The 25,326-nt window shown below is 32.3% G+C and overlaps 3 protein-coding genes and 2 non-coding genes across 6 annotated transcripts; 2 read left to right on the top strand and 3 right to left on the bottom strand.

The window, feature by feature from the left end:
* Positions 1 to 4,565: 4,565 nt before the first annotated feature.
* Positions 4,566 to 8,729, top strand: LOC116108836 (bifunctional 3-dehydroquinate dehydratase/shikimate dehydrogenase, chloroplastic-like). The gene is made up of 10 exons (XM_031395069.1): positions 4,566 to 4,768; positions 5,684 to 5,780; positions 5,951 to 6,169; positions 6,411 to 6,751; positions 6,843 to 6,906; positions 7,246 to 7,354; positions 7,702 to 7,851; positions 7,946 to 8,094; positions 8,187 to 8,349; positions 8,482 to 8,729. The coding sequence occupies exons 1-10, from the start codon at positions 4,566 to 4,568 to the stop codon at positions 8,523 to 8,525; spliced, it is 1,539 nt and encodes a 512-aa protein (XP_031250929.1). The 3' UTR covers positions 8,526 to 8,729.
* A 101-nt stretch (positions 8,730 to 8,830) lies between these two features.
* LOC116108816 (secoisolariciresinol dehydrogenase) lies at positions 8,831 to 11,483 on the bottom strand. Of its 2 annotated transcripts, none has more exons than XM_031395043.1 (3): positions 11,383 to 11,483; positions 10,911 to 10,982; positions 8,831 to 10,078 (listed from the first exon to the last, which is right to left on the bottom strand). In XM_031395043.1, exons 1-3 carry the CDS (start codon positions 11,400 to 11,402, stop codon positions 9,268 to 9,270), a joined length of 903 nt encoding a protein of 300 aa, XP_031250903.1. In that variant the 5' UTR covers positions 11,403 to 11,483; the 3' UTR covers positions 8,831 to 9,267. The 2 variants fall into 2 exon arrangements, with proteins under 2 accessions (XP_031250903.1, XP_031250904.1); XM_031395044.1 differs by having other exon boundaries at positions 11,389 to 11,483.
* Positions 11,484 to 22,699: 11,216 nt separating this feature from the next.
* On the bottom strand, positions 22,700 to 23,668 carry LOC116108785. Its single transcript, XM_031395019.1, has one exon. It carries the CDS (start codon positions 23,666 to 23,668, stop codon positions 22,700 to 22,702), a length of 969 nt encoding a protein of 322 aa, XP_031250879.1.
* A 1,235-nt stretch (positions 23,669 to 24,903) lies between these two features.
* Positions 24,904 to 24,975, top strand: TRNAP-AGG. The gene has a single exon. It is a non-coding gene; the product is annotated as a tRNA-Pro (tRNA).
* A 148-nt stretch (positions 24,976 to 25,123) lies between these two features.
* TRNAP-AGG lies at positions 25,124 to 25,195 on the bottom strand. Its single transcript has one exon. It is a non-coding gene; the product is annotated as a tRNA-Pro (tRNA).
* Positions 25,196 to 25,326: the final 131 nt, after the last annotated feature.

Raw genomic sequence — 25,326 nt, 5'->3', positions numbered from 1 at the left:
GAGGACAGAGTTACTATTTACTATTACTACTCATCAAGGTAAACGTCGTTGGTCAGTCATCAATCACTAATTTACATTTTACAGAAAGGGAGAATCGAGAGTCGTATCTCAATCTCATGAATTAACATAATAAGGAGATGTTTGTCTAAGCTTATAAGCTTGTCAAACTAGTTTATAAGCTCTAAAATTAAACTGATTTGTTTGTTTATAATTTTTTTGAATAAGCCAAAAAAATAAATTTAAGGGAGGTATTTTTTTTTTTTTATGTTTATGAGCTAGTTTGACCAAATATATTACTACATTATCCTTGTTTAATTTTAAAATTTCATAATATACCCTTGTTTAACGTAATATATTTTTTAGTCATTTTATAATAAAATATATTTATAAGTCACATTTTATCAAACACGTCAACTATTTATTAATCATTTATAAATACTCTAATTAAATATATAATTATTTAAAATTTTTAATATTTATAAATTAATTTTTTTTTATAAATACTTATTATTTATAAACTAATTTTAATAACTTCAGACAAAATTGGAATGATTGAATTAATGTCAATATTACATTAAATCAAATGTCGCCTATTTTCCTATGGAAAGTCACGCACTGCCACTCATGCTGCCAATTTCCATATTCATACACGTGTAATTCATAGTATTGTGTGCAAAATTAGTTGAATTAATATTACATCATATCAAATGTCAATGTGTTTTTCCTATTAATAAGGTGGGGGCCCATGCCCCATAGGCAGCCATACCCCATCCATTATTGAATCTATTAAATTCAGAGTGTGACATATAGCGACCATCGCTGAATTCAGACGGTAGTTTTAATATTAAATATGTATTATTGTCAGTTTGCAAAATACATATTATTAATACTACCCCCCACACGTTCCCGAAATTATTGAAAGTGTGGACCAGAGAAACTAGTACCTATCCTTTTTTTGGAAGTCTCGCACTGCCACTCAAGCTGCCAGTTTCTACATTCATACACGTGTAACTCATGGTATTGTGTGCAAAATTAGTTGAATTAATATTTCATCAAATCAAATGTCATTGTTTTTTCCTGTTAATAAATAATCAGGCGGGGCCCCATAGCCATATCCCCATCCATTATTGAATGAGCAAACGACATGTTCCCACCCAAGGTAAAGTGAAATGTTAAGTTCTCGCCACTGTTTTTATAAATTTCATATTTCCACCTTAAATTAATACTGTTACCCATTTTAAAGTTTTAACATATGTAAAAAAAGTGTTATTACTATACCACCCTTAATAAATAAATTTACAAATTACTTTTAACCCCAAATTAGGAAAATTAGAAAATAACCCTGTATCTCAAAATTTAACCCTTATCTCAAAAAAAAATTTCACCTCCTCTTTGCCTCCACCTCAACCACCGTTGGCCAGGAATCTCGGTCGAGATCGCCAAGTCAGGAGCTGATTTCAACCAGTATCTCCTGGCCAAGAGGTGGTGGATGTCCAAAATCATGGTCAACGCCGAGATTTGTTGGTTGGGGCAAAAAATCTAATAGTTTGTGGGCGTGTTTCAAAGGCAGGTGGATTGGTGGCTAGCAACAGGGAAATTGGTTGAGAAATTTGTACAATCAATCCACAACAGCAAAGGACTCCAAATACAATCAAAATCCTTCCAAAAAAACTCCAATTAGCTCTCAATCGTGACAGTCTTGCGCAACAACCAAAAGGGCAATGGACGGCATTCGACGAATGACCAGATGTCAGGATGCTGGGGCTTTTATTAAGGGGCGTGACAGAGAGGCTGGGGCTTTTGAATTAGTGCAAAAAAGGGAAGCCTGGGTTGCCAAATTGAAATTTGGATCAAGTTGAAATTGGAGAAGTGGTTGCTGAGTTGGTAGCCGATAATAACACAATGAGATCAGATTTTGAACGCTGCATATGATGAACACCTCTAAAGTTGTTCATCTGGCATGGCTAAATTAAGAAATAATTTGAATCGGTAGTGCAGGAGAGACAAATGATGAAGAGAAACCACCCAAAAAAATTGTTTTCATCAATCATTAGAGGGAGATAGCAAGGAGGTTGAAGGAAAGGAGAAAAGACATGTTGTCTCTTTATTTTACAAACCATCGAGATTGATGCTTAGCGATTTTCTTTCCTTCCCATTTTCTCTTTTCTCTTTGTTTTGTATGATGATCGACTGATTTGGGTTGGAAGTCTATGTAATTTGTGGTGGTTTGTGGCGGTGGTGATGGCTATATGAGTGGTTTTGGTGGCGGCTCATTTTCAGTTTGGATCTAAAATTGGAAATGACTATTCTACCATTTCACTGTTATATTAACCAATTTTCCGTTAGTTTAAAGGTGCGAATATGAGATTTATGAAACTAAGGGTGGGAACTTGGCATTTCGCTTTACCTTGCGTGGGAACATGTCGTTTGCTCTTATTGAATTTATTAAATTTAGAGTGTGACATTTTCCTACCATCGTTACGGTAGTTTTAATATTAAAAATGTATAATTGTCAGCTTGCAAAATACATATTATAAAAGTTAATGTTACTTACACCCATAACAATTATTATAAGTTCACAATATATGTTACAAGGTTAATGTTATTTACACCCTTATATTACAAATACAGAACAATTACCTTCACCAACTTGGAAATTAACTATTTATGTCTTATCTTTAATTTTTATAATTGCAATGGAGGTTTCACTTTTAAAGTATGTATGTTTCTAAAAAAAATTTAAAATTTTAAATATTATTTTTAAAAATTATAAAAAAAAAATAGATGTCAATTAAATATTTATAAAACTACAAAACAATATTTTATTAAAATTGTATATATTTTATGAAATTATATAAAAATATAATTTCCCAAAAACTGAAAAATTGTAAAACAAGGAAAATCCGAAAATTAAAAAGCTAAAAAAAAAAAAAAAGTTGGTCAGAATCACACCTAGCTGGCCGAGTACGATTTGGCCAGAACCGTTGGTTCCAAACCACTTTTTTTTTTCAGTTTTTTAATTTTTTTCCAAATTTTTTATTTTAATAAATGACTTTTTTTTTCTTTACATTTATTAACCCTAAAATTAATATAAACCAAATTAGGGGTGAAAACTAAAAATTACATTTAACAAAGTTTAGGTGGGAAAATATTGTTCATCCTTGTTAAAAATTACTCCCTCCATTTCTATATAACTGACAAGCGTTTGCACACTTTTTAATGAATCAATTTTATTTTTCCTCAATTTGGCTTTTTCCTCTGATATTGTGAGTGGGAAATTTTGTTTTTCCCACACACATGTGTTAAATAATGAAATAATTTAATAGGAAAGAGATAGGGGAAAAGATAGAGAGAGAGAGAGAAGACGTGGGCTATAGAAAAAAGTGGAGAGAAAGGAGATGAGGGGCAGAGTAAAGAAAGGAGATGTGGATAAGAGAAAAAACAACGTAATTTATTTTGAAAAAAGTTAATACCTTCAAAACAACAGTTATAAAGAAACAGGGGGGGAGTATAAAATAAAATGTATTATAATCTTTTCGCAGCCTTACCCTTGTCAGCATCAGGTAACAAATCTTATTGAATGACTATGGGTGGGAAATTATTTTTCTCAAAGTTTACGTTTGGGAAAATGTAATTATGGCAAATTTTGGATAAGAAATTGTCATTCATCTTGAATTTATTTTAATAGGTCCCCCTGGTACCTCCCATGTTCTCGAAATTATTAGAGTCTGGACCAGAGAAACCAGTCCCTGTCCATTTTTATGCAAGTCACGCAGTGCCACTGCCACTTATGCAGTTATGCTGCCTTTCTACATTCATATACATGTTATTCATAGTACTGTCAATTGTGTATACAACATTACTGCTTTTATTTTTGAAATAATATTATATTACATAATTTGAATATATCACAAACCTTGAACTTCCATTTATGTGATTATTAGTTATAGAATGATGTGAAAAAGATGTCTTTTTTCTTATTATAAATATGACGTTTATATACGCACCAATTTAAGATGGAAATTTAAAATCTCATGACTGTATACATATTTAATAATTAACTGATTTTATAGTAACACCGTATATAGGAAATTTAAAATATTATATTATTTATGAGATAGAGAAAGTTGTATAATTACAACTATCATTTGATGACTTGATGGTAATATGGTCTCCCAAGTTTGAGTCTTTTTAATGGTAAAAGTAAAAGAGAAAGATCTAATAACACGATCTCCCGGGATTGAGTCTCCACCACCCCTATTAGGAGTGACCACTAGAATTTTAATCTGATCGGTAGTTTCAGAGTCTTAAAGAATTAATTGAGGTGCACGTAAGTTAATCTGGACGTCCTGGTCATAAAAAAAAACAAAATAGTTAAAATCATAGAGACAGAGAAAATGAATTATTAAAATAGTTAAAAAGTAGTTGAATCATATCTAATATTCAAGAAATAATTATGAAATGCAATATTGAAAAATGGTTCGCTACAAAGAGAGCAAGAAACCACAACCGTACCTTTTGTTTTATCACAATTGTTTGTCTCTCTCCCTAGCCTAGCTCTGAAAATGGCAGACGCCAAGAAAAATGTCTTAGTGTGCACACAGCTTGAATGCGAAACAGTGGAAGAAATGTTAAGCTCCATGGAGCAAGCAAAGGCTGAAGGTGCAGATATTGTAGAACTTTGCTTTCATGCCATGAAATTCACTCACATTTCTCAGGTTGACAACCTCCTCAACGAAAAAACTCTGCCCACTATACTTTCCTACAGGTCCAGTTCTATTAACTAACATTCTTGCATCCCTCTTCTTCTTCTTCCTTGCTATATTTCATTATTAAAACTTATGATCTCTTTCTCTACACATATTATGACATATATATTTCATTTATACTTTATTATGTTTTTAAATACCATTTTTTGAGCATTTTCAGATAATGAAGCCAGGTTATGCATTAGCCTACATCTCATTTAAAAACTATCCTGTCGCTAAATTTCATTCTACTTCTCCACGCTTTTTTTTTTTTTTTTTTTCCCTGTGTATTGTCATTCGACAAAGTATGTGCCTCATCATCATAGTTACAACAAGTGTAGAGAAAGAGATTATTTAAAACCAAGAAAATATATATTTATGACCAAGAATTTCAGTGGCATTCTGAATCTGGTGCGTTTAAAGTTATGAACATTGAACCATCTTGGTTTATTTATCATTGAAATTCGTATAAGAGTGTCAAAACAGTAGCAGGTAGGAAGTGATTTTTAATATATGTCAAAACAGTAGCAGGTAGGAAGTGATTTTTAATATATGTCAAAACAATCACACTAGTATAGGTGATTTTTAGTGAACAAGGAGAGAACCGTAGGTAGGAAGATTGGTTAATTTGTTGAAGAGGGAGGCGATGGTGAGTACAAGAGCTTGATATATGTGTCATGACTTATGCAGTATGATAAGTTATCAGCTGCAATTCATACCAAACCTTACACTACTTTTTAAAGTTTCGTGCAATTATTGAGAAAGCATGGGCCTACAAAAATATTCCATCTACCATTCTAAATATTTATAAGTACTGTACTTTTAAACTTGTTATTAGATATAAAAAAATTAATAAGTTGATATGTGGGCACTCCAAAAACAAAAATGAAAAGACCATGCAATGGATTCATAATATAGTTGAATGCAATTGGCAGGCTCAATTCATCCAACGAAGACTGCAAGAGTAATTGCATGCAAGTATTGAAACGGGCTCTGGATTTAGAGGTCGAATTTGTGGAAATGGACTATGAGGTACTTTTCCACTCTACTTTCACAAATAACTCTTTAATCAATATTGGAGCTATACATTGAACATCTTTGTCTAATTCTACTGTCGATGGGATTTTCCTAGAGTACGGCAACGGTGAAGTTATCGGACCAGCAAATACTATATTAATAATCTGAACTTTAATTAATTGCAGGTAGCTTCTGATAAGAGCATGAGCGAATATATGCACAATCGACCACATAGCAAAGTAATTGTGTCAAGCTACGTGAATGGTGGCAAACCTTCGACAGAGAAACTTGGTGATCTAATTGCATCCATTCAGTCAATCGGAGCAGCTGTTATAAAACTTGAAATTGCTGTGGACTTCATCACGGATTTGGCACCCATTTTTCAGCTGCTTACTCATTGCCAGGTTTACATATGCTAATTAAAATTACAAACATATTTACGCACTTGGCAATATATTTAAACCTGTCATTAATTTGGACAAACTGTAAAATTGATTTTGAAGGAGAAATTATTGATAGGGATAATTAATTATCATTTTTAAGGCTGAAAATGCTATGTATCACGGCTAAGTAATTCAAGTAATTGTATTATTTTGTTTATTCCTCAATGCAACCAACTTCATTCCGGGTGTTCCCTATGTTCAGGTACCATTAATAGTTTTGGCGGTGGGCAGTCGAGGTCTAATAAGCCAGATACTGGCTCCAAAATTTGGTGGGTTTTTAGTGTATGGATCTCTGGCAGGCAAATCAGTTGCGGGCTTACCTACTCTTGTCAGCCTTAGACAAGTGTATAAGGTTGAAAATGTGGACGCAGACACAAAAGTTTTTGGGCTCGTTTCAAATCCAGTAGGCCATAGTAAAGGCCCCATTCTGCACAATCCCACCTTCAGACATACCAGATATAATGGAATTTATGTTCCCATGCTCGTTGATGATGTCAAAGAGTTTTTTAAAACCTATACAGCAACTGACTTTGCGGGTTTCAGGTACACAATATTAAGAGAGCAAAATTGGGATAGCATTTCCTTAGATTAGAAGGATTATTTGTTCTTTCTAACTAATTGGCGTATTTTGTAGTGTTGGCATTCCACATAAGGAAGCAGCGGTGGCTTGCTGTGATGAAGTTGATCCACTGGCTAAGGTCTGTCTCTGTCAACTTGTATATAAGATTGTTTTCATCATCAAATCCTTCTCAACTGCCTTTCTATAATTTTTGTGTGTGGGGCCATAGATTGGTAAAGTATAAAACTGTGTTCATTCAAATCCAGAATTGTGACAATTTCTTCTTTTACTGTGAATGTGATTACTCAAGGTTTCAACTTCACATAAACTACCAAGTGGACCTAGATACAGGATGATGAATAGCATAAAAGAACTTTAGTTTCATGCCGAGTGAATTGATTATATGTTACTCTGAAAATATGATATATAAGATGTTAACAAATATAATCTTCTGAACTTTGGGATGCTTTGTGATCAGTCCATAGGAGCTGTAAATACCATCATAAGGAGGCCTATTGACCAGAAGCTGATCGGTTACAACACAGATTGTGATGCTTCAATTTCTGCAATAGAGGATGCTCTAAGAGGTAGCATCTGAGAAATTTCTAATTTTTATAATTCTATGCTAATTGACTGCGATGAGATACAATATTCTTTAAAGATTTGAGTTCATAATGTCATATGATGAGCAAAGGATTAAAGACTCTTCTGGGGAGGGGCACATCAATAATTAACTATCTGCCTTTATTTATTTATTTTTTCGTTTGCTATATATCCAGTAAAGTCATTCATTTACATTCCGGTATCATTGGATAGTTAAAAACGTCTCAAACCTGATCTACTATAGAACTTGTTCTGAAAGCCTTTTCATAGAATATGGGAGAGAATCAAATTAAAAAGATAAATAGCTCATGCATTTGCATGGGATGAACAGAAAAACAAGTTAGCAAAGGGGTGGCATCAGACACTTCTCCACTAGCGGGGAAAACTTTTGTGCTGGTTGGAGCAGGAGGTGCAGGAAGAGCATTGGCTTTTGGGGCCAAAATCAAAGGGGCTCGGGTTGTTATTTTCAACCGCAAGTATGGTAAGATAAGCTATAAAAGTACTATAGTTTAATTTAAACTTCCCCTCCTGCAGTTTTCTTGCGTCTAACTATGTCTTGTATTTTACTGTAAAAGAGAGAGCAAAGGCTCTTGCACATGCAGTTTCAGGGGAAGCACTGCCATTTGAATGTTTACACGAATTCTGCCCAGAGAAAGGCATGATTTTTGCAAATGCTTCTGCTATTGGAATGGAGCCAGATTCAAATACAAGTCCTCTTCCGAAGGTTTTTGACTCAAGTCTTTCGCTCTCTGTTGCATTATATACTTTCAATTCACACAGCCATCAATAAACCCTTCACTTATTATGCTTGTTTAGGAGGCCTTAAAAGCATATGAGTTGGTGTTTGATGCGGTCTATACACCTAGAAATACAAGACTCTTGCAGGAGGCTGCAGAGGTTGGGGCCACTGTGGTGAGCGGGGTTGAGATGTTCATCAGGCAGGCCCTCGGTCAATTTAGACTGTTCACTGGTGGCTTAGGTATCAATCTTCTTACTGGAACCTTTATCTCGTCCTATATCTAGCTAGCAAATTTAGACTTTTCATTGGTCTTTTCCATTAACGGTAGGAACAATCTACCCTGTATAACATTTTGCTTCCATTCCTTTGCAGATGCAGAATCCTACATGCGCAAGCTTGTGCTAGATCAATTCTGATGGTTAGCTCACTTATATGACAAGGATGAGATATGTTGGCAAAAATTTCTTCACAATATCCTCTGTAGTATAAAAATAGCAGCTCTGATAGCCTGCAAATTGAATGCTAGTTTAAGTCTCCTAAAATGATCAGACATGTATCAAAGTGGTTCAGAGTACTGTAAATTCTAACAACAAATAATAATTTGAAAGCATGACGGTCACCGTGTTTTGATATTTGTCTTTTGTGCAAGAAAGGATAAACTCCTGAGTATTTGCACTATTTAAATAATTAACAAAATATCATTTATCAGAAGCCGTAAATCTTTAGATTGGTTATTACATGCATCACTCGCTTAAAAGTAAATGGAATATTTCCTCAAACGGAAGAATGATTGGATATCAAAAAACATATAAATTGCCTTTACACTTCCAGAAACAATTGAAAATACTATGAGAATATTTGTTTCGAGATGATTAGCTGAAACTTTCACCTGAAAATTCTGAACTTAATAGTTTTCCAAGAAATAAAATGTTTATTTGTAGACGACTGCTTTCTAAACTTGGTAAAATAATTGAGCTGGTGTTGAAATGGCTCTGCCAAATTACTTGATAGGAATAAGGTGTAGAAAACGAATATGATTTCACCTAATGGTGTTCTAGGACTTGCAGTAAGACATCATGGGCAATCTAAATTACATCCTTAAGTGGAAGGCTGTGTTTGTGATTGCAATATTCCTCTAATAGCATTTGACAATTAACTCTACTGCACCGAATCAGGTGCATGTGCAGGGAATTTAAAAGTCTTAAACGATGTAAAACCTCCATCTACCATCAAATTATGCCCACTAACATACTTGGCGTCGTCAGATGCAAGATAGAGTGCAGCATTAGCTATATCAATGGGTTCACAGTTTGCACCTTTTAGCACCCCAGTATTTTGAACCATTTCAGTAAATCGCGAAGCATCAACACCAGGATAAAGCCGACTCATTTCTTCCAGCACAAATCTAGTTGGAACGGCAAAAGGTGATATGCTATTAATCCTGATTCCGTAGCTGCTTAGCTCAGCTGCCATAGACTTGACAACTCCTATAACAGCTGACTTGGAGACAGAGTATGTATGCTGTGCTAGCCCACCCATTACTCCTGTTACACTGGCTGTGCATAGAATGGACCCACTTCTACGAGGGATCATCACACGAGATGAATGTTTGATCCCAGCTACCACTCCTCGCATGTTGATGCCCATCACTCTATCAAAAACTTGAAGGTCAAGGTCCACAATACTTGGGGGAGTGTTGCAGGCTACCCCTGCATTGTTGTACATGATGTCAAGTTTGCCGTGTCTAGAGATTGTAAAATCAACAACATTAGAGATATCTGATTCATTAGTGACATCACAAGCAATGAAAGCGGCGTTGGCTCCAAGTTCTTTTGCTGTTTCTTCACCAATGTGTTGATCGATATCAGCTACAACAACTTTGGCACCATTGTCGATAAATTTTGCAGCAGTTGCTTTTCCTATGCCTCTTGCTGCTCCAGTGATCAGCGCTACCTTTCCTTCTAGCTTTCTTTATCACACAAATATAACAAAAGATTCTAATTACCGAATGCAAACTAAAATCTTCCTTCTTAAGTGTAACGAAGAGTAAAGATGTATTCTTGTATTTCAACGATTAATTTGCAGTGCACATCTAAATGCCCGTGCAATATTTTGCCCACAGATAATAAAAACTTAGTCCAAAGTCTGTATTGGTTTAAGACTATAACAAGAATGGATCTAGTTTTGTCATTAATTAATGTAAGACCATAATTTCCACTTGATTACCATCTCTATTGCCAATTCGCCATTTACAACTCAGTGCAAATTCTGAACTCTTATGTCTGTCTTTCGTGTTTTAGGGATCATTTGTATCATGGTGGAGTTAAGGGTGGGCCAAGGTAATTCCCAGTTCAAGATAAGGCAAGGGAAGCAGCCAAATGCTAAGTAACAAATGGTCAATTCTTCTAAATTGAGATTCATTAAATTAATCACCATGAAGACAATGACCTTCAAATATTCAATTATTCCCCTAATGACTAAGTGGAATATAAGTGCGAATAAAACAATAAAAAAATGTAAAAAAAAAAAGGCCGGCGATTGCTTCTTTGTGTATTAAAAAACATTTTTGTTACGTATATAATAATATTTAATTGAAAAATCTCTAAGAATTCTATACTTGTGTCTACACTATTGCGTTATATATTATCATATATATATATATATATCATATATATAGAATATATATTTGTGGCATCCTCTGAGTGCTAAGTAAATTCTGAAGAAACAGGTTTGTTCTCTGTTCAGTATCAATAAATGGTTTATTACTTAAGCATAAAGGAAGGAGAAATTCGATGGCATACCTTCCAGTCTCGGTGGAGAATCCCCTGTTTAAGCTCTGAGCAAGAGAATCACTTGAAATGGACAAATTTTTACTGTTTGCGCAATAGCAAAAAGAATATTAAAAAGCTGTATTAAACTGCTGGTGATACCCTATAGAAGGGACCAAGACCAAGAAATAAATTATATATAATTGACATTCACGTGGCCAAGTTGGAAACTCTCAAATCTCAATTAAGTGACAGCCATGAGATCATAACTGATATTTCACAGGTAATGTTAAGAAGCAAGAAAGAAAAGAAAAACCAAAACGAAAAAGGGGCATTGAAAGCTGCAAAGTTAAGGAGGTACAGAATTTGGGGACAAGGACAGCCATGTAAATTTGTTATCTGAGCTTGAAGATCAAAGAAGAGTCGGATCTCGGACCTTAAAGATAAAAAAGAGAAAGAAAAGGTACAGACTACAGAGATTAAAATATAAAATGGAGAAACGAACCCTAACCCTCTTCTGAGCATACTGGCAGATGGAAACGCACAGCACAGGCAGACGGAGAGTAGGGGCTACTTCAGTTTTTGGGTAATGGGAAGTAGTTGATACACAAATGGAAAGGGAGGTGGAGGAAATATTTTAATAACACAACTTTTGTAGCTGACGGAATATTCCCTTTCAAGTTGAAAATTTTAAAGGAGATCTAGAAGATAAATTTATAAATTTACCCTTCAATAAAATAAATTTATTTTTTACTCCTAAATCCGACCTTTTGGAGGGAAAACAATTCCCTCTATTGACATTATCGAATGAGGAGAGAGAAGTAATACTTCATTATTTTCAAGAATAGAAGTTTGAATTAATTATTTGTAATAATTAAATTTCTTTTAAAAAAAAAAAAAAAACATGTAAACTCTTTCCTTGAGATTTTATCATTTCCACATATGTTATATCTGCGACATATGACATCAATATTTGTCTCCAATAGATAATACAAACCTTAATCTCATATTAGAATACTATCGTTAGTAGTCTTAAAATATAATATTATTTAAAAGATAATATTATCGTTAATGACATTAAAGAAGTAATACTTCATTATTTTTAAGAATAGAAGTTTGAATTAATTATTTGTAATAATTAAATTTCTTTAAAAAAAAAAAACATGTAAACTATTTCCTTGAGATTTTATCATTTCCACATATGTTACATCTGTGACATATGGCATCAATACCTGTCTCTAATAGATAATACGAACCCTAATTTCATATTAGAATACTATCGTTAGTAGTCTTAAAAAATAATATTATCGTTAATGACCTTAAAAGATAATGCGAACTCTAATCTCTTATTATAATATTATGTGAGTCATATAATGCTATACTATTAATGCAAGTAAGACGATTTTTTAAAATGACAAATAGATATTCTATTTAAATTTTTTTATGATTCACAAAATCATATATATATATATATATATATATGTAAGTTATACTACTATGTAAAATTTGTGACAAACATGTTATTTCAATAATATTTGTATGGTGTTGTTTGGTAAATCATGTCATTTACCAAATTACATGTTAACTTTTATATATATATATATATATATACACTCAATACTACATATGGTATACTATATACAAAATCACATAGTATATGCAACATGTAAATATATTTAATTCTAAAATGTGAAATACAACATGTGTATATATATATATATATATATATATGTGTGTGTCCAAACAAAAGCAAAACAGTGGAAAATCAAAAAAGGAAAATATATTGAAAAAATATAGTCAATTCATCTACCTTTAGCAGAAGTAACGATTTTCTATAAATGAGTAGAAATTAAGGCTTCACCTTTTAAGGTCAAAGAAAATTTAAGTGAAATATCAAGAAATAATATAAAAATATTTACCAACAAAATAATTATGCAAATCAATGTTTGAATACTATTGGCAAACAATTGAATAGAATTGAAGACATGGTAGGAAAACATATCCTAAAACCTATTGACATAAGGTCAAAACCACCAAAAATTGTAGATAATAAACTTTGATTTATTTCACATGAATTCCCACCAAAACACACTAAAACTTTAACGAATAAAGAATAATTTATGCAAGAAATAAATAAAAAAACTCAACCAAATAAAAGAAGAATTTTCTAATGTTGTCACACCAGAAACCCCACAAACTTATAGACATATAAATTTTTTTTGGCAAAACTGATTTATCAGAATCGTTAGAAACTGATGATCAAAATGCATCCTCAAGTGATAATTCTATTCAAATCAACAACTTGAATTGGAAAAAACCCCCAAAATGAATTGTCCAAGAGGTTCAGCCCCAATTTTAGTTTTGGAAGAGTCGTTTCAAATACAACAAAGAAAGTACAATGCTAATTCTATCTATGAATGGAACAGAGATGGAATGTCTGATTATAATATTATTATGGTTTACAACAAATGACCATGGTCAGTAATGCCTGGAGGACTAAACATAATTCAACAGACCAAGCCATAGCCCACTTGTTAGTAGCTGGTTTCACTAGCTCTCTCAAATCTTGGTGGGATAGCCACCTACAAGATCAAAACCAAAGTGAAATTGTTAACGCAATCAAAATTGATGATAATGGAATACCAATTTTGAATGAAGATGATAATGAAATTCAAGATGTTGTTAATACCTTAAATTTTGCAATAATTCGTCACTTCGTAGGAGATGTTGCAAACGTAAAAGACAAAAGTTAAACTGCATTAATGAATTTAAAATGCAAAACCCTTTCATGATTATAGGTGGTATAAAGAAACATTATTTGTTAGAGTTATGCAAATGTTTGATAGTAACAAAGTTTATTGGAAGGTTAAATTTTTAGCAGGATTATCCAACATCTTAGCTAAAAGGTTAGAGAAACAATAGGAAACAATATGATGGTATTATACCATTTGACAATTTAACTAATGGACAATTACATAGTTTTATCCAGAAAGTTAAAATGAAAATTTGCAAAGATGAAAAACTCACTTACTAAAGGCAAAAAGAAAGAAAATAGTTAAGAAAAGAATTAAGAAGTTTTTGTCAACAATTTGACAATCAACACAAAGATTCTTTTAAAAGAAAGAAAACCAAGAAAACAATAACCTGCAAAGATCAATGTGATAAAACCATAAATAATTGTAAGAACAGTACATACAAGAAAAACCCATACAAACCCATATTTAAGAAAAAAAATATTTTCAACAAAACAAATCTTTAAAACAGACAAACCCACAAGATAATTCACATGCTTTAGGTGTGGTAAACAAGGCCATATCGCTAAGTATTTCAAAATTAGTAAAGGAATTAGAAAATTAAGTCTTGACGAAGAAGTCATAAATAAAATTGAAATGTTAATGATACAATCCTCTTATTCAAATTCAAGTGAAAAGGAAATTTCTAATGACAATCAAATTGATGAAATCGAAACCTCAAGTGAAAATGAAATAAATGTCTTAACCAAAGACAAAAAATTCTTCCTAGAAGCCGTTAATAAAATTGATGATTCTCTTTTGAGAAAAGAGTATCTAGAAAGACTAAAAAATACATTCGAAAAAACTGATAGAAAAATAGAAACCCATAAAGCTTAGTTTTCAAAATATTATTGACAAATTCGAAAAACAAGAAAAAAGGAAATTAACACTTGAAGATTTAACAAAAGAAATCCAACAAACAAAAATTGAAGTCAAAGAATTAAAAGAACAACATTCGAAATTACTTTTTACTAAAGAAAAAGATAAATATGAAGATGATAAAGATCATAATGAAGATTTTATAAATATGTTAACCCAAAAAACTTATAAAAAATGGCATATTAAGATAAAACTCTTAATCAATGATGAATTTATCCTAGAAACAATTGCTCTATTTGATACTAGAGCAGACTTCAATTGCATCCAAGAATGATTAGTTCCTACAAAATACTATGAAAAATAGAGGTGGAACAAATGGGCCGGGTTAGGCGGGTCAACCCTAACCCGGCCCGTAATAAAGAGGGTTTAAACCGGCTCGCCATCAGGGTTGAACCCAACCCGCCAGCAACCCCCGGGTGGGTTGCTATTTTGTCCTCTCTGCAGGAGGCCCGCCAACCCGGCAGGTTGCATGCGGGTTGGCCCGCCGGGTTGGCTGTTGCTAACCCGCCGGGTTGACCCACGAGTTGGCAACAGCCAACCCCCCGGGTTGGCCAAAAAATAAATTAAAAAAAAAGTAAAATTAATTTATTTTCTTAAATTACCCTTTTACCCTTGAAATATAGCCGTTGGAGGGGTCTTTTTCGTCATTTTCTTTCCCCATTTTTTTTTTCTATAAATTGGCCCTAAACTCTCATATTTTTCTCACAACTCAAATTCTCTCATTCTCTCATATTCTCTAATCTCTATTCTCTCAATTATTCATTTATTCTCTTAATCTTTTTGTTATCAATTTGCTCTTATTTTAATTTTTATTAGTTTTTGCAATTTTCAATTCATATTTCCAATTTTCCAAATTCCAATTTCCATATTCCAATTCTCTTTCTTTAATTTTTATTTCTTCTACATCAATTTTTTTTTCAACTACAATGGATATATATTTCTCTCCCCTCAATTTCAATGATGAAGAAAACTACTATCCTAGTCCTAGTCCCACTGATTTTACTATGAACGCAGGAGATTCAAATAGTCCCGCTGTCCCAATCCCAGTCTCAGAATCCGATACACCTCAAAATATGCCGTCGATTCCAACAGCTCCCGGTGGTTCTAGAAGTCGTCCTCGTAATCGTCGTCCTCGTCCAACTTCATCTCAAGCTGAGGCGGGATCATCAACTGCCGTCGAAAGCGAAAACAGACACACATCAGACGTTTGGGCGCATTTCGACAAGTTTTACGAGACAGAAAATGGCGTTCAAGTCAAGAAAGCAAGATGCAAATATTGTGCAAATGTTTATAAAGCTGATTCAGGTAATGGTACTAGTACTTTAAAAAGGCATGCTAATAAACATATTAATCAACATGGAAATAGAGAAAGCAATCAAACTCAAATAACTAATATGGGTACTACTTGGCGTTATAATTCTGATGTATATAGGGAACAGTTAGCTTTATATATTGCTGCATCTGATCAACCTATTAATATGGCAGAAGATAAATATTTTGAAAGATTTGTTCAAAATTCATTTTTTCCAGGATTTAAAAGTTATTCTAAAACTGCAACTAGAAATGATTTAATAAAATTGTTTAAAAAAATGAAATTAGAATTAAAAAATAAATTTCATACTTGTCATATTAGTGTGGCTTTAACTGCTGATATTTGGAGTGGTAGAGCTAAACAAGATTATATTTGTGTGACTAGTCATTATTTTGATAATGAATTTAAATTAAATAAATCTTTATTAGGATTTAGATTAATGGATGTGGATCATAGTGGTTTAGAAATCTATAATAAAATTATTGAAGTTTTAGAAGATTATGATATTATTGATAAAGTGATAAGTTTAACTTTAGATAATGCAAGTTCTAATAGTAAAGCTATAGAATTTTTTCAAAATAATTATCTTTTATATAATAATTTGAAGTTTTTTCACCAACGTTGTGCATGTCATGTTATTAATTTAATTGTGAAAAGTGGTATGAAAACAATTAAAAAAAATATTGATAGAATTAGGGAATCTTTAGCTTGGATTACTAGTAGTAATAAAAGAAATGCTGAATTTCAAGAAGCTTGTATAAAATCAAATATGTCTCCTAGAACTTTTGCATTAGATATGCCTGTTAGATGGAATAGTACTTATTTAATGCTTGATTCATGTTTACCTTATGCTAATATAATTAGTTATTTTGTAGCAAATAATAGAGGTCCTCATCATTTGGTAGAAAATGATTGGAAGATAGCTAAAGTATTTCATTCTTTTCTCAAATGTTTTTACCAAGCCACTTTACAACTTTCTGGTGTGTATTATCCTACTAGTCCATTGGTAATACATGCAATTATAAAAATTTCCGAGTTATTTACAAAAAACAAAGATGATGAAATTTTACATGCACCAATAAAGGCAATGGAAAAAAAATTTTTGAAATATTGGAGACCCGTTCCTTTTCTTTATTGTTTAGGTGCTATATTTGATCCTAGAATTAAATTAGCACGTTTAGAAAATGGTCTTGACAATTTAAGTGAAAATTTACAAAACGAATCATATATCAATCAAATAGGAGAGGTAAAAAATAGTCTTTTCGAAGTATATTTCCAATATGAAAACAGGTATGGGAACCCGCAGTCGCAAAGAGGCGAAATATCCAGAGAAGCTGTAGCAGAAGAAACAAATGAAGACTTATTCTCTTGGAATGCACTGAATAGGCCGAAGAGGACCCGAGTCCGAAGCACAGCCTCCTCTTCAGACGCACCACCACCAACAACAACAACAACTAATATGCTGTCCTCCATGGAGTCGCAGAGTAATGAACTTCAACAATATTTGGCAACCCCCGAAATGTTTTCAACAGGTCACTTTGATCTCTTAGAGTATTGGAGAGCCAGAAAATGTATTTTTCCGGTATTATCAAGACTTGCCTTGGATGTTTTCGCTGTTCCTGTCTCAACCGTCTCATCCGAACAAACATTTAGTGCAAGTGGAAGGATTTTAAATGAAAGGAGGACTAAACTTGCTCCAAAAATGATTGAAGTCCTCACATGTCTTCGAGATTGGGAACGATCGCGCCATCAAGATCAATACGAGGTTATCGACAATGCTTTAGTAGAATCATTTCAATTTTGTAATATAGATGATACAGATGAGGGAGGTCCTAGTGAACCACCCCCAATTTAGTTGTTTTGTAAAATGTAATTTGTAAATTAATTGTCAATTATTGCACTCTTTTTTCTTTACCAAGTTTTTCTCCCATTGGGTTTTTCTTGGTGAGGTTTTTAACGAGGCAATAATTGTTGTAATTTCTTATTTTATTTTTTGATAAATGAATAAGTCTAATTTTTCTTATATTACAATTTTATTGTATTAAAATTGAATTAATATTTGAAATGTTAACAAAAAAAAAAATTGAATTGAATTGAATTATTGATATTTGAAAAGTTAACTAAAAACAATTATATTTATAATTATTTATTTGAAAGTTAAATTAAAAAAACAAAAAAAATAAAAAAACAAAAAAAATAAAAAAACCAAAAAAATAAGAAAATCGGGCTAACCCGGCCCGAACCGCCGCCTAACCTGGCGGGTTAGGGTTGGCGGGCCGGGCTAGGTTAGCCATTTTCTCCGTAATGGTGGGCCTAACCCGGCCTGCCTTTGTTGGCGGGCGAGTTAGGCCCGGCCCACCAACCTTCGTAACCTGTCGCGGGCTGGGCCGGGCGGGTTACTTTTCCACCTTTAATGAAAAAACACTATAATCTGCTAAGTTAGCTAATGGCTCAACACTTTTGTCAATTACAAATTATTAGATGTTAAAGTTTGTAGTCAAAATATTTGTTTAAAAACCTCATTTTTATTAGTAAAATTTTTGAGAAGAAGTACAATATTAGGAACACTCTTCATTAATTTAATACAACCATTTAGTGTTGATGATTCAGGAATATCTACAAAAATAATGGGTGAAGTTCTTATCTTCAAATTTGTACACAAACCCATAAAAAAAAAAAAAAAAAAAAAAAAAAAACCTTAATATTCTCCAAGAATACTCAACATCAAAGAAAGAAATTAATCACCTTATCCTAAACAAACAAAAACATATACGCTTCCTCCAAGAAGAAGTTAAAACTAAAAGAATTGAATCTCAACTTCAACAGAATGATATCTGCTCAAAGATAAATCAAATACAAAAAACTATTGAAACTCAAATCTGCTCTGACCTACCTAATGCTTTTTGGAAAAGGAAAAAGCATATGGTCAGTTTGCCTTATGAAAAAGATTTTAATGAAAAAGAAATACCTAAAAAAGCCAGACCAATACAAATGCATAAAGAATTAGAAGAACATTGTAAAAAGGAAATCAACGATCTTCTACCAAAAAAAAAAAAAAAATTAATTAGGAAAAGCAAGTCTCCTTGGAGTTGCTCGGCCTTCTATGTTCAGAAAAATGCTGAACTTGAAAGAGGAGTTTCAAGACTTGTCATAAATTATAAACCTCTTAATACAACCTTAAGATGGGTAAAATACCCAATTCCAAACAAAAAAGATTTATTACTAAAACTATCCAATTCAAAAATATTTTTTAAATTTGACATGAAATCTGGATTTTGGCAAATCCAACTTAAACTAGAAGATAGGTATAAAACCGCATTTACTATACCATTTGGTCAATATAAATGGAATGTAATGTCATTTTGGTTAAAAAATGCCCCATCAGAATTCTAAAGAATAATAAATAATATATTCAATCCATATTCTCAATTCCTTGTTGTCTAAATAGATGATATTCTTATATTTTCATCTAGTATAGATCAACACTTTAAACATTTAAAAACATTTATTCACATTGTCAAAACAAATAGTTTAGTTGTATCAAAAACAAAAATAAACCTTTTTCCAAACAAAAATCCGATTTTTAGGTCAAATAATCTACAATGGTACAATCATACCTATTCAAAGATCCACTGAATTCGGTCAAAAATTCTCGGATGTCATCATTGATAAAACTCAGTTACAAAGATTTATATATAAATATGTGTGTGTGTGTGTGTGTGTGTGTGTGTGTGTGTGACCTATTATATACATATATAGTAAGCAATACTATATACATGTCATACATATATAGTAAGTCACGTAATGTTGAATAAATTTTATGTAAATTGAATTTCAAAGTCAAATTATTATTATTATTATTGTTTTCCATAGAAATAATATCTGAGATCAAATTTTCGTAGGGCTTTAAATTTAAATACATAGATTGTGTAACATCTTTCAAATAATTACTTGAATTTAAGATTGTTTAATTAAGTTACATATGGTAAAGGAGATAATTGGAGGATGTAATATGTATATGTATATGACATTTTCTTTTCTAACTAATTACTACTTGCTATATATAAACTCCTACTGATTAATGGGTAGAGTATTACATTTAAAGTTTTAAAAAGTGAAGTATAATCCAATACTAATACAAAAAAAAAAACATTGTTTTTAGAGCATCTCTAATGGTTCTTTCTATTTAAAGAGCATCTTTCATATTAGTAAAAAATATATTCATTAATTTCTAAATATAAAAAATAAATTTTTTATACAAATCCAATAGACTCTTTAAATTTTATATTAATGCTATACCCACAACCTCTTTTCACAAATTTTCTCTCACAACTCTGATGTGATAGCTCGCAATTAGTCAGCTGCAATTTATCAAATGGGACTCAGGTGAGACCCATTACAAGCTGACTAATTGTAAACTACCATGTTGGGGTTGTGAGAGAAAGTTTATGAGAAGAGGTTATAGGTGTAGCATTTTCCTAAATTTTAATTTTGCATTTTGCATTTTCCCACAAAGAGACTTAATAGGAGAGAGAATTAATAAATAAAATACATAAAAAATTGTAATTTATTAATTAAAATTATGATAGAAATTGAAATTTGACTTTCTCGATGTAGAGAGTCAAACTCACTCCTTAATTTATATTTGAAGAATAAAGAATTTGCTGGACTCTTATTTTTATGAATAAACTCTTTATAATACAAGTGTGTAGTTTGTGCTAAGACTTTTAAACTTATTTCAGGTAGATTTATTATAACATTTAAATCTTTTTGGTAACAAATCTAATATTTTACAACAAATCCAAAATTTTAAAAATATCTCCTTGGAATTTGATTTCTAAACTTTATAATAATGGGAGAGAATTAAATGAAATTTGAAACTATTCCACGATTGAATCAATTTTTACTTCTTAATTCATCAAGGGCAAGTAAATCTTTTTATATATGAATCATCATATGAAAATTCAAATATATCCCTATTTGATTAAGATCATTTGATCAAACTAGCATTTTTCAATTTTAAAATACACCTGCTTAACTTCCACTTTATACAGTATATAGAAAAAATTAAGGAGTAATCATTAAAGTTAATTCACGCACGTGTATATGATCAGGTGATCGTCCATGACGCCATGTCGTCTCATCATCTTCAATTTTTACTTGCTGTAGCCTGTATGTGTGGAAAGCTAGTACCAACAGTTTCTTGTGGTTGTGGGAATATAAGAAATAGCTTTTACATAATACTGTTGAAAATTCTTACTAGCAGAAGTTCACGCTCACCACCTTTGATGAGATGGTGCTAACATTAACATTTTCTTAAGAGATCACACAGCGGAAAATATACTTTCGAGATAAATAACATAGGATTAAAATCATACTACGTAAAGAGACACGATAATTACGTGGTTCGGCATAACCTGTCTACATCCACAAATGAGAGAAATCCACTATAGTTTCATGAATATGATATATAAGAGTACACAACACCATAAACCTGATACATAAAATAGAGCGGAAACATCTAGTTTCTAACCACGTCAACCCAGTATCTAGAGTGGAAACAATCCCCGTTTCTAAGACACTCTCCTCATGATGTTTAATAACTCTTATATCAAATACCCTGTGTTCTCACATTCTCTCATTCTCTCGTAACCTTGAATTGGTTTTCACCCTTATAATTATAAGTAGTATACACGATATTATATTCCTAATAGAGTTCATATTTCAAATCCTAATAGGACTCTCATAATTCTATTCCTATTTAGAATTGTATTCTTTACTAAAGAGTTTTCCTAAAGACATACAATTTTACATGGGAACCAATAGGAAAACGGGTCATAATATCTCAACAATCTCCACCTTGACAAGTTTTCCATCACAATGATGAACATGACGAAGATAACGCTCCATCACCACAACATTGAGGTTAACCACGTCAAATTTTGCTAGCATCCAGGTTGCATAGTAGCCCTGCCGAATTTTGCCGCCAAGATTTGAGAACCACTCCACCTATAACTTAAACCTGTTGTAGTCTATCTCTTATGTGCATCCACCATCTTGAAAGAAATCATCTCCCATGTAGAAACCTAGAGCTCTGATACCACTTGCTAGGAGATCACGCAACGAAAAATATATTTTCAAGATAAACAACATAGGATTAAATTCATACCATACAAAGAGACATGATATTTAAGTGGTTCGGCATAATCTGTCTACATCCACGGATGAGAGAAATCCATTATAATTTCATGAACACGATATACAAGAGTACAAAATGCCATAAACCCGGTACATAAAACAGAGTGAAAACATCCTAGTTTCTAACCACGCTCAACCCAATACCTAGTGTGTAAACAATCTCAGTTTCTAAGAAATTCTTCCCATGGTGTTTAATAACTTTTACATCAAATACTCTGTGTTCTCACATTCTCTTATAATCTTGAATTGGTTCTCACCCTTATATTTATCGATAGTATATGAGATATTCTATTCTTAATAAAATTCATATTTCAATTCATAATAAGACTGTCATAATTCTAATAAAGACATACAATTTTACATGGAAACAAATAGGAAAATGAGCCACAATATTCCAAACACGTTTATGTTGAGCTCAACGATTGATGATGGTCTAAGTTGATTAGTTTCATGGAAGATTAGAAAATAGTTTGCAGACATATAAAAGCATAGCAAAGCAACAGAGAAATATTTCCATTAATTAAACCTCAACTCTAAAAAGTGAAACCATAAACTCAATTATTCTTCAAAGAATCTTAGCAAAAATAAAACTAATAAATAGTATAAGTATAGCAATTATTCTAAGATAAAGAGTCAATTTCTCATAGATCATGCCGACTACACTTCTGGGGAATTTTATGGAACCGAGGTTCAATCCATACTCCTTTAAGGCGGCGGCCGCGGCGGCTTCGGGTTTCAGTTTTTTGAGAGATATTCTCATTGAAAAGTAGTATGTACTGTATATGATTATCAGTACGATATGATGCTAGTGTTCCACAAGTATCAATTGAAACATCCTCTTTCAACCCCAACTTTGTCTTCATGCTCCTCATTTGAAAACTCCACCTGCTAATAAAAAAGGGTATTCTTTCAACTTCTGCTGACTTATACCTCGAGATACCAATACCAATAATAAGATATATCTTCCAATTTCCGTCTTCTGGTGAAAACGTAAGGAACCCATTTATATCATCGTAAATGTGGAATCTTTTTCTGTCGTCCAGATAAGCTGCTGCTTTAATATTGTTAAAAAAGTCTCTGCAGTAACTATATTTGTGCATAGTCCATGCATTAGCTCCACGATAAAGCAATTGTAGTTCCACCTCCAATTTATCATTACGGCGAACAACACAAACAGCGCAATCTTTTGATGTAGGAGGAGATGAAAATGCACCAATATAATCACGTTGCTCTGAGTCAGGGAACTGAGGAAGGACTATTTTAGAGCGGGAGAAGGGGCAGAAGAAGAAAATTACGGTTTCTTGGTGTACAAGAAGCCACCCATCCCTGGATGCAATGCATGTTGCTCCATCCAATTCTGGGAAATTGATTTTGTACTTCTTTTGGGATCCTTTAAGCAAAATGCATTGTGAATCCTCGCCATAAAGAATAAACCAGGGTTCATAATTAGGTGGGGATTCAATCTTAGCTGAACATCTGGAAGCAGCATAAGCAGAGTTCCAACTCTTACAGACCTTGCGAAAACTAAGATCAATTAGGACTAAATGTTCAGCAATTGATGTTCCTATATCAGTAGGAAGATCAGCCCAGCCTCGTCGTGCTTCTGCCATTTTACTGCATCCAATCCTGCAAAACTACTTTGTCATTAGGAACAAATTACTAATGCTAAACATTTTGAAACAAAAACAATGATCGTTATAGAGGAAAATAAAATACAAAACTAACTGGCATAATAGAATTTGGATAGGCACTAGACACGTAACAGCTCGAATCTACGAACAATGAATATCAAACGTACAAGAGGATGTCGAATCCACTACAAAACAATTCTAAAAAGAAAACTTTATAAATTTTATTGATAATAACTATGAATAACATAATAACCCTATTTATGGTAAACTAGCTCTAATTCTATTAGAAAAAAAAAAAAAAAATAAATAAGGAATCTGAATACTACTAAAACAAGAAATTATAAGACTGGAATAAACCTAATTCTATTAGAAAAGATAAAATAAGAAATACTAATACTACTAAAACAATAAATTATAAGATTGGAAGATAAACTTAACTACTGAAAACAACTTAAACTAAATCAACTTGAAAAAGAGAAAGACAATTTTGTAAGAATGTATTGCATTCAAATATAGTAAAAGAGATTTTATCAAGCATTAAATAATAGAATACAAGTGACTACAGTTGACGGTTGAGAAGATTTAAAAGCAATGAAAATAGAAGGGTTCTAAAAGACTAGAAGATACCATTGATGGAAAAAACACCTTGCAAGGATGTCAAGATTAATATTTTTCATTTGATCCGATAAGTTTTTCAGATCAAATAAAAAAACTAAATCTTGTAACTTGGCAATGGGTTTATATCATCCCAATAGGCTGCAATGTTTTAGCAATAGCAAATAAGAAAAGAAATTAACATGTAAAATGATTAATATTACATTTTTTATTGAAATAAAGAAATGCAATCACAAAGAAAGAGAAAAACCATCACCATTTTGTCAGATTCAGGGAGAGAGTTTGCTACTTAAAAAGCAAATGATGCACGAGGTAGTAGAGTTTCAATTACAACTGGAAACCACTGACAACTATCACAACTCATACTTCAAAATTCAAATCAAAGCCCTACCCAATTCACAAAACTGCTTAGGCCCCAACTTTGTATTAACTCTTCTTTCCAATATTATTAAATATCTAAAAGTTCTTTTTTCTTTAATAATTTCCTTTTTCAATAGACAGTTTGTCAATCCAGCTGCAAATCTAATTCAATGCAGTATCTTAAATGTGATTAATTTACTCTCCAATTTTTATCTAACATGGGCATAGCCAACATTCACGGGCATTTGGTCTAGTGGTATGATTCTCGCTTAGGGTGCGAGAGGTCCCGAGTTCAATTCTCGGAATGCCCCAAGCTTTTTTGAATTCTGTAATGACTACGTAAAAAGACGAAAATATCCTATCCGAAAAATAAAAATCATGCCCAAACTTTTTGAATCCCCTAATGACTAGGTGAAAAGACGAAATTATCCCACCAGAAAAATTAAAATCAAATAAAAAGGGGCATTCCGAGAATTGAACTCGGGACCTCTAGCACCCTAAGCGAGAATCATACCACTAGACCAAATGCCCGTTGCGGTTACTCCAAAAATATAAATAATATTTGTAATAAATAAATACGATGAGTATTTCCCTCCAAATTATTGAGCTGAAACGTTTTTCCCCCTAAACTTGAATGATTCATATTTGAAACTTCATTTTAT

This window comes from Pistacia vera, unplaced genomic scaffold, assembly GCF_008641045.1.
Source record: "Pistacia vera cultivar Batoury unplaced genomic scaffold, PisVer_v2 Contig57, whole genome shotgun sequence".
In the NCBI taxonomy this organism is placed as follows: Eukaryota; Viridiplantae; Streptophyta; class Magnoliopsida; order Sapindales; family Anacardiaceae; genus Pistacia; species Pistacia vera.
Note: the sequence above shows the minus strand (reverse complement) of the source record. Positions and strands in the feature narration are given on the sequence as shown.

Bases quoted from the DNA above. Each gene is read 5' to 3' on its own strand.
- LOC116108836 (XM_031395069.1), top strand. From the start codon at position 4,566: ATGGCAGACGCCAAGAAAAATGTCTTAGTGTGCACACAGCTTGAATGC. The intron at 6,752-6,842 runs GTACACAATATT...CGTATTTTGTAG, and splicing joins ACTGACTTTGCGGGTTTCAG to TGTTGGCATTCCACATAAGG. The intron at 8,350-8,481 runs GTATCAATCTTC...ATTCCTTTGCAG, and splicing joins ACTGTTCACTGGTGGCTTAG to ATGCAGAATCCTACATGCGC.
- LOC116108816 (XM_031395043.1), bottom strand. From the start codon at position 11,402: ATGCTCAGAAGAGGGTTAGG. The intron at 10,983-11,382 runs GTTCGTTTCTCC...TTGCGCAAACAG, and splicing joins ATGCTCAGAAGAGGGTTAGG to TAAAAATTTGTCCATTTCAA. The intron at 10,079-10,910 runs GTATGCCATCGA...TGTGTGATAAAG, and splicing joins TTCTCCACCGAGACTGGAAG to AAAGCTAGAAGGAAAGGTAG.
- LOC116108785 (XM_031395019.1), bottom strand. From the start codon at position 23,668: ATGGCAGAAGCACGACGAGGCTGGGCTGATCTTCCTACTGATATAGGA.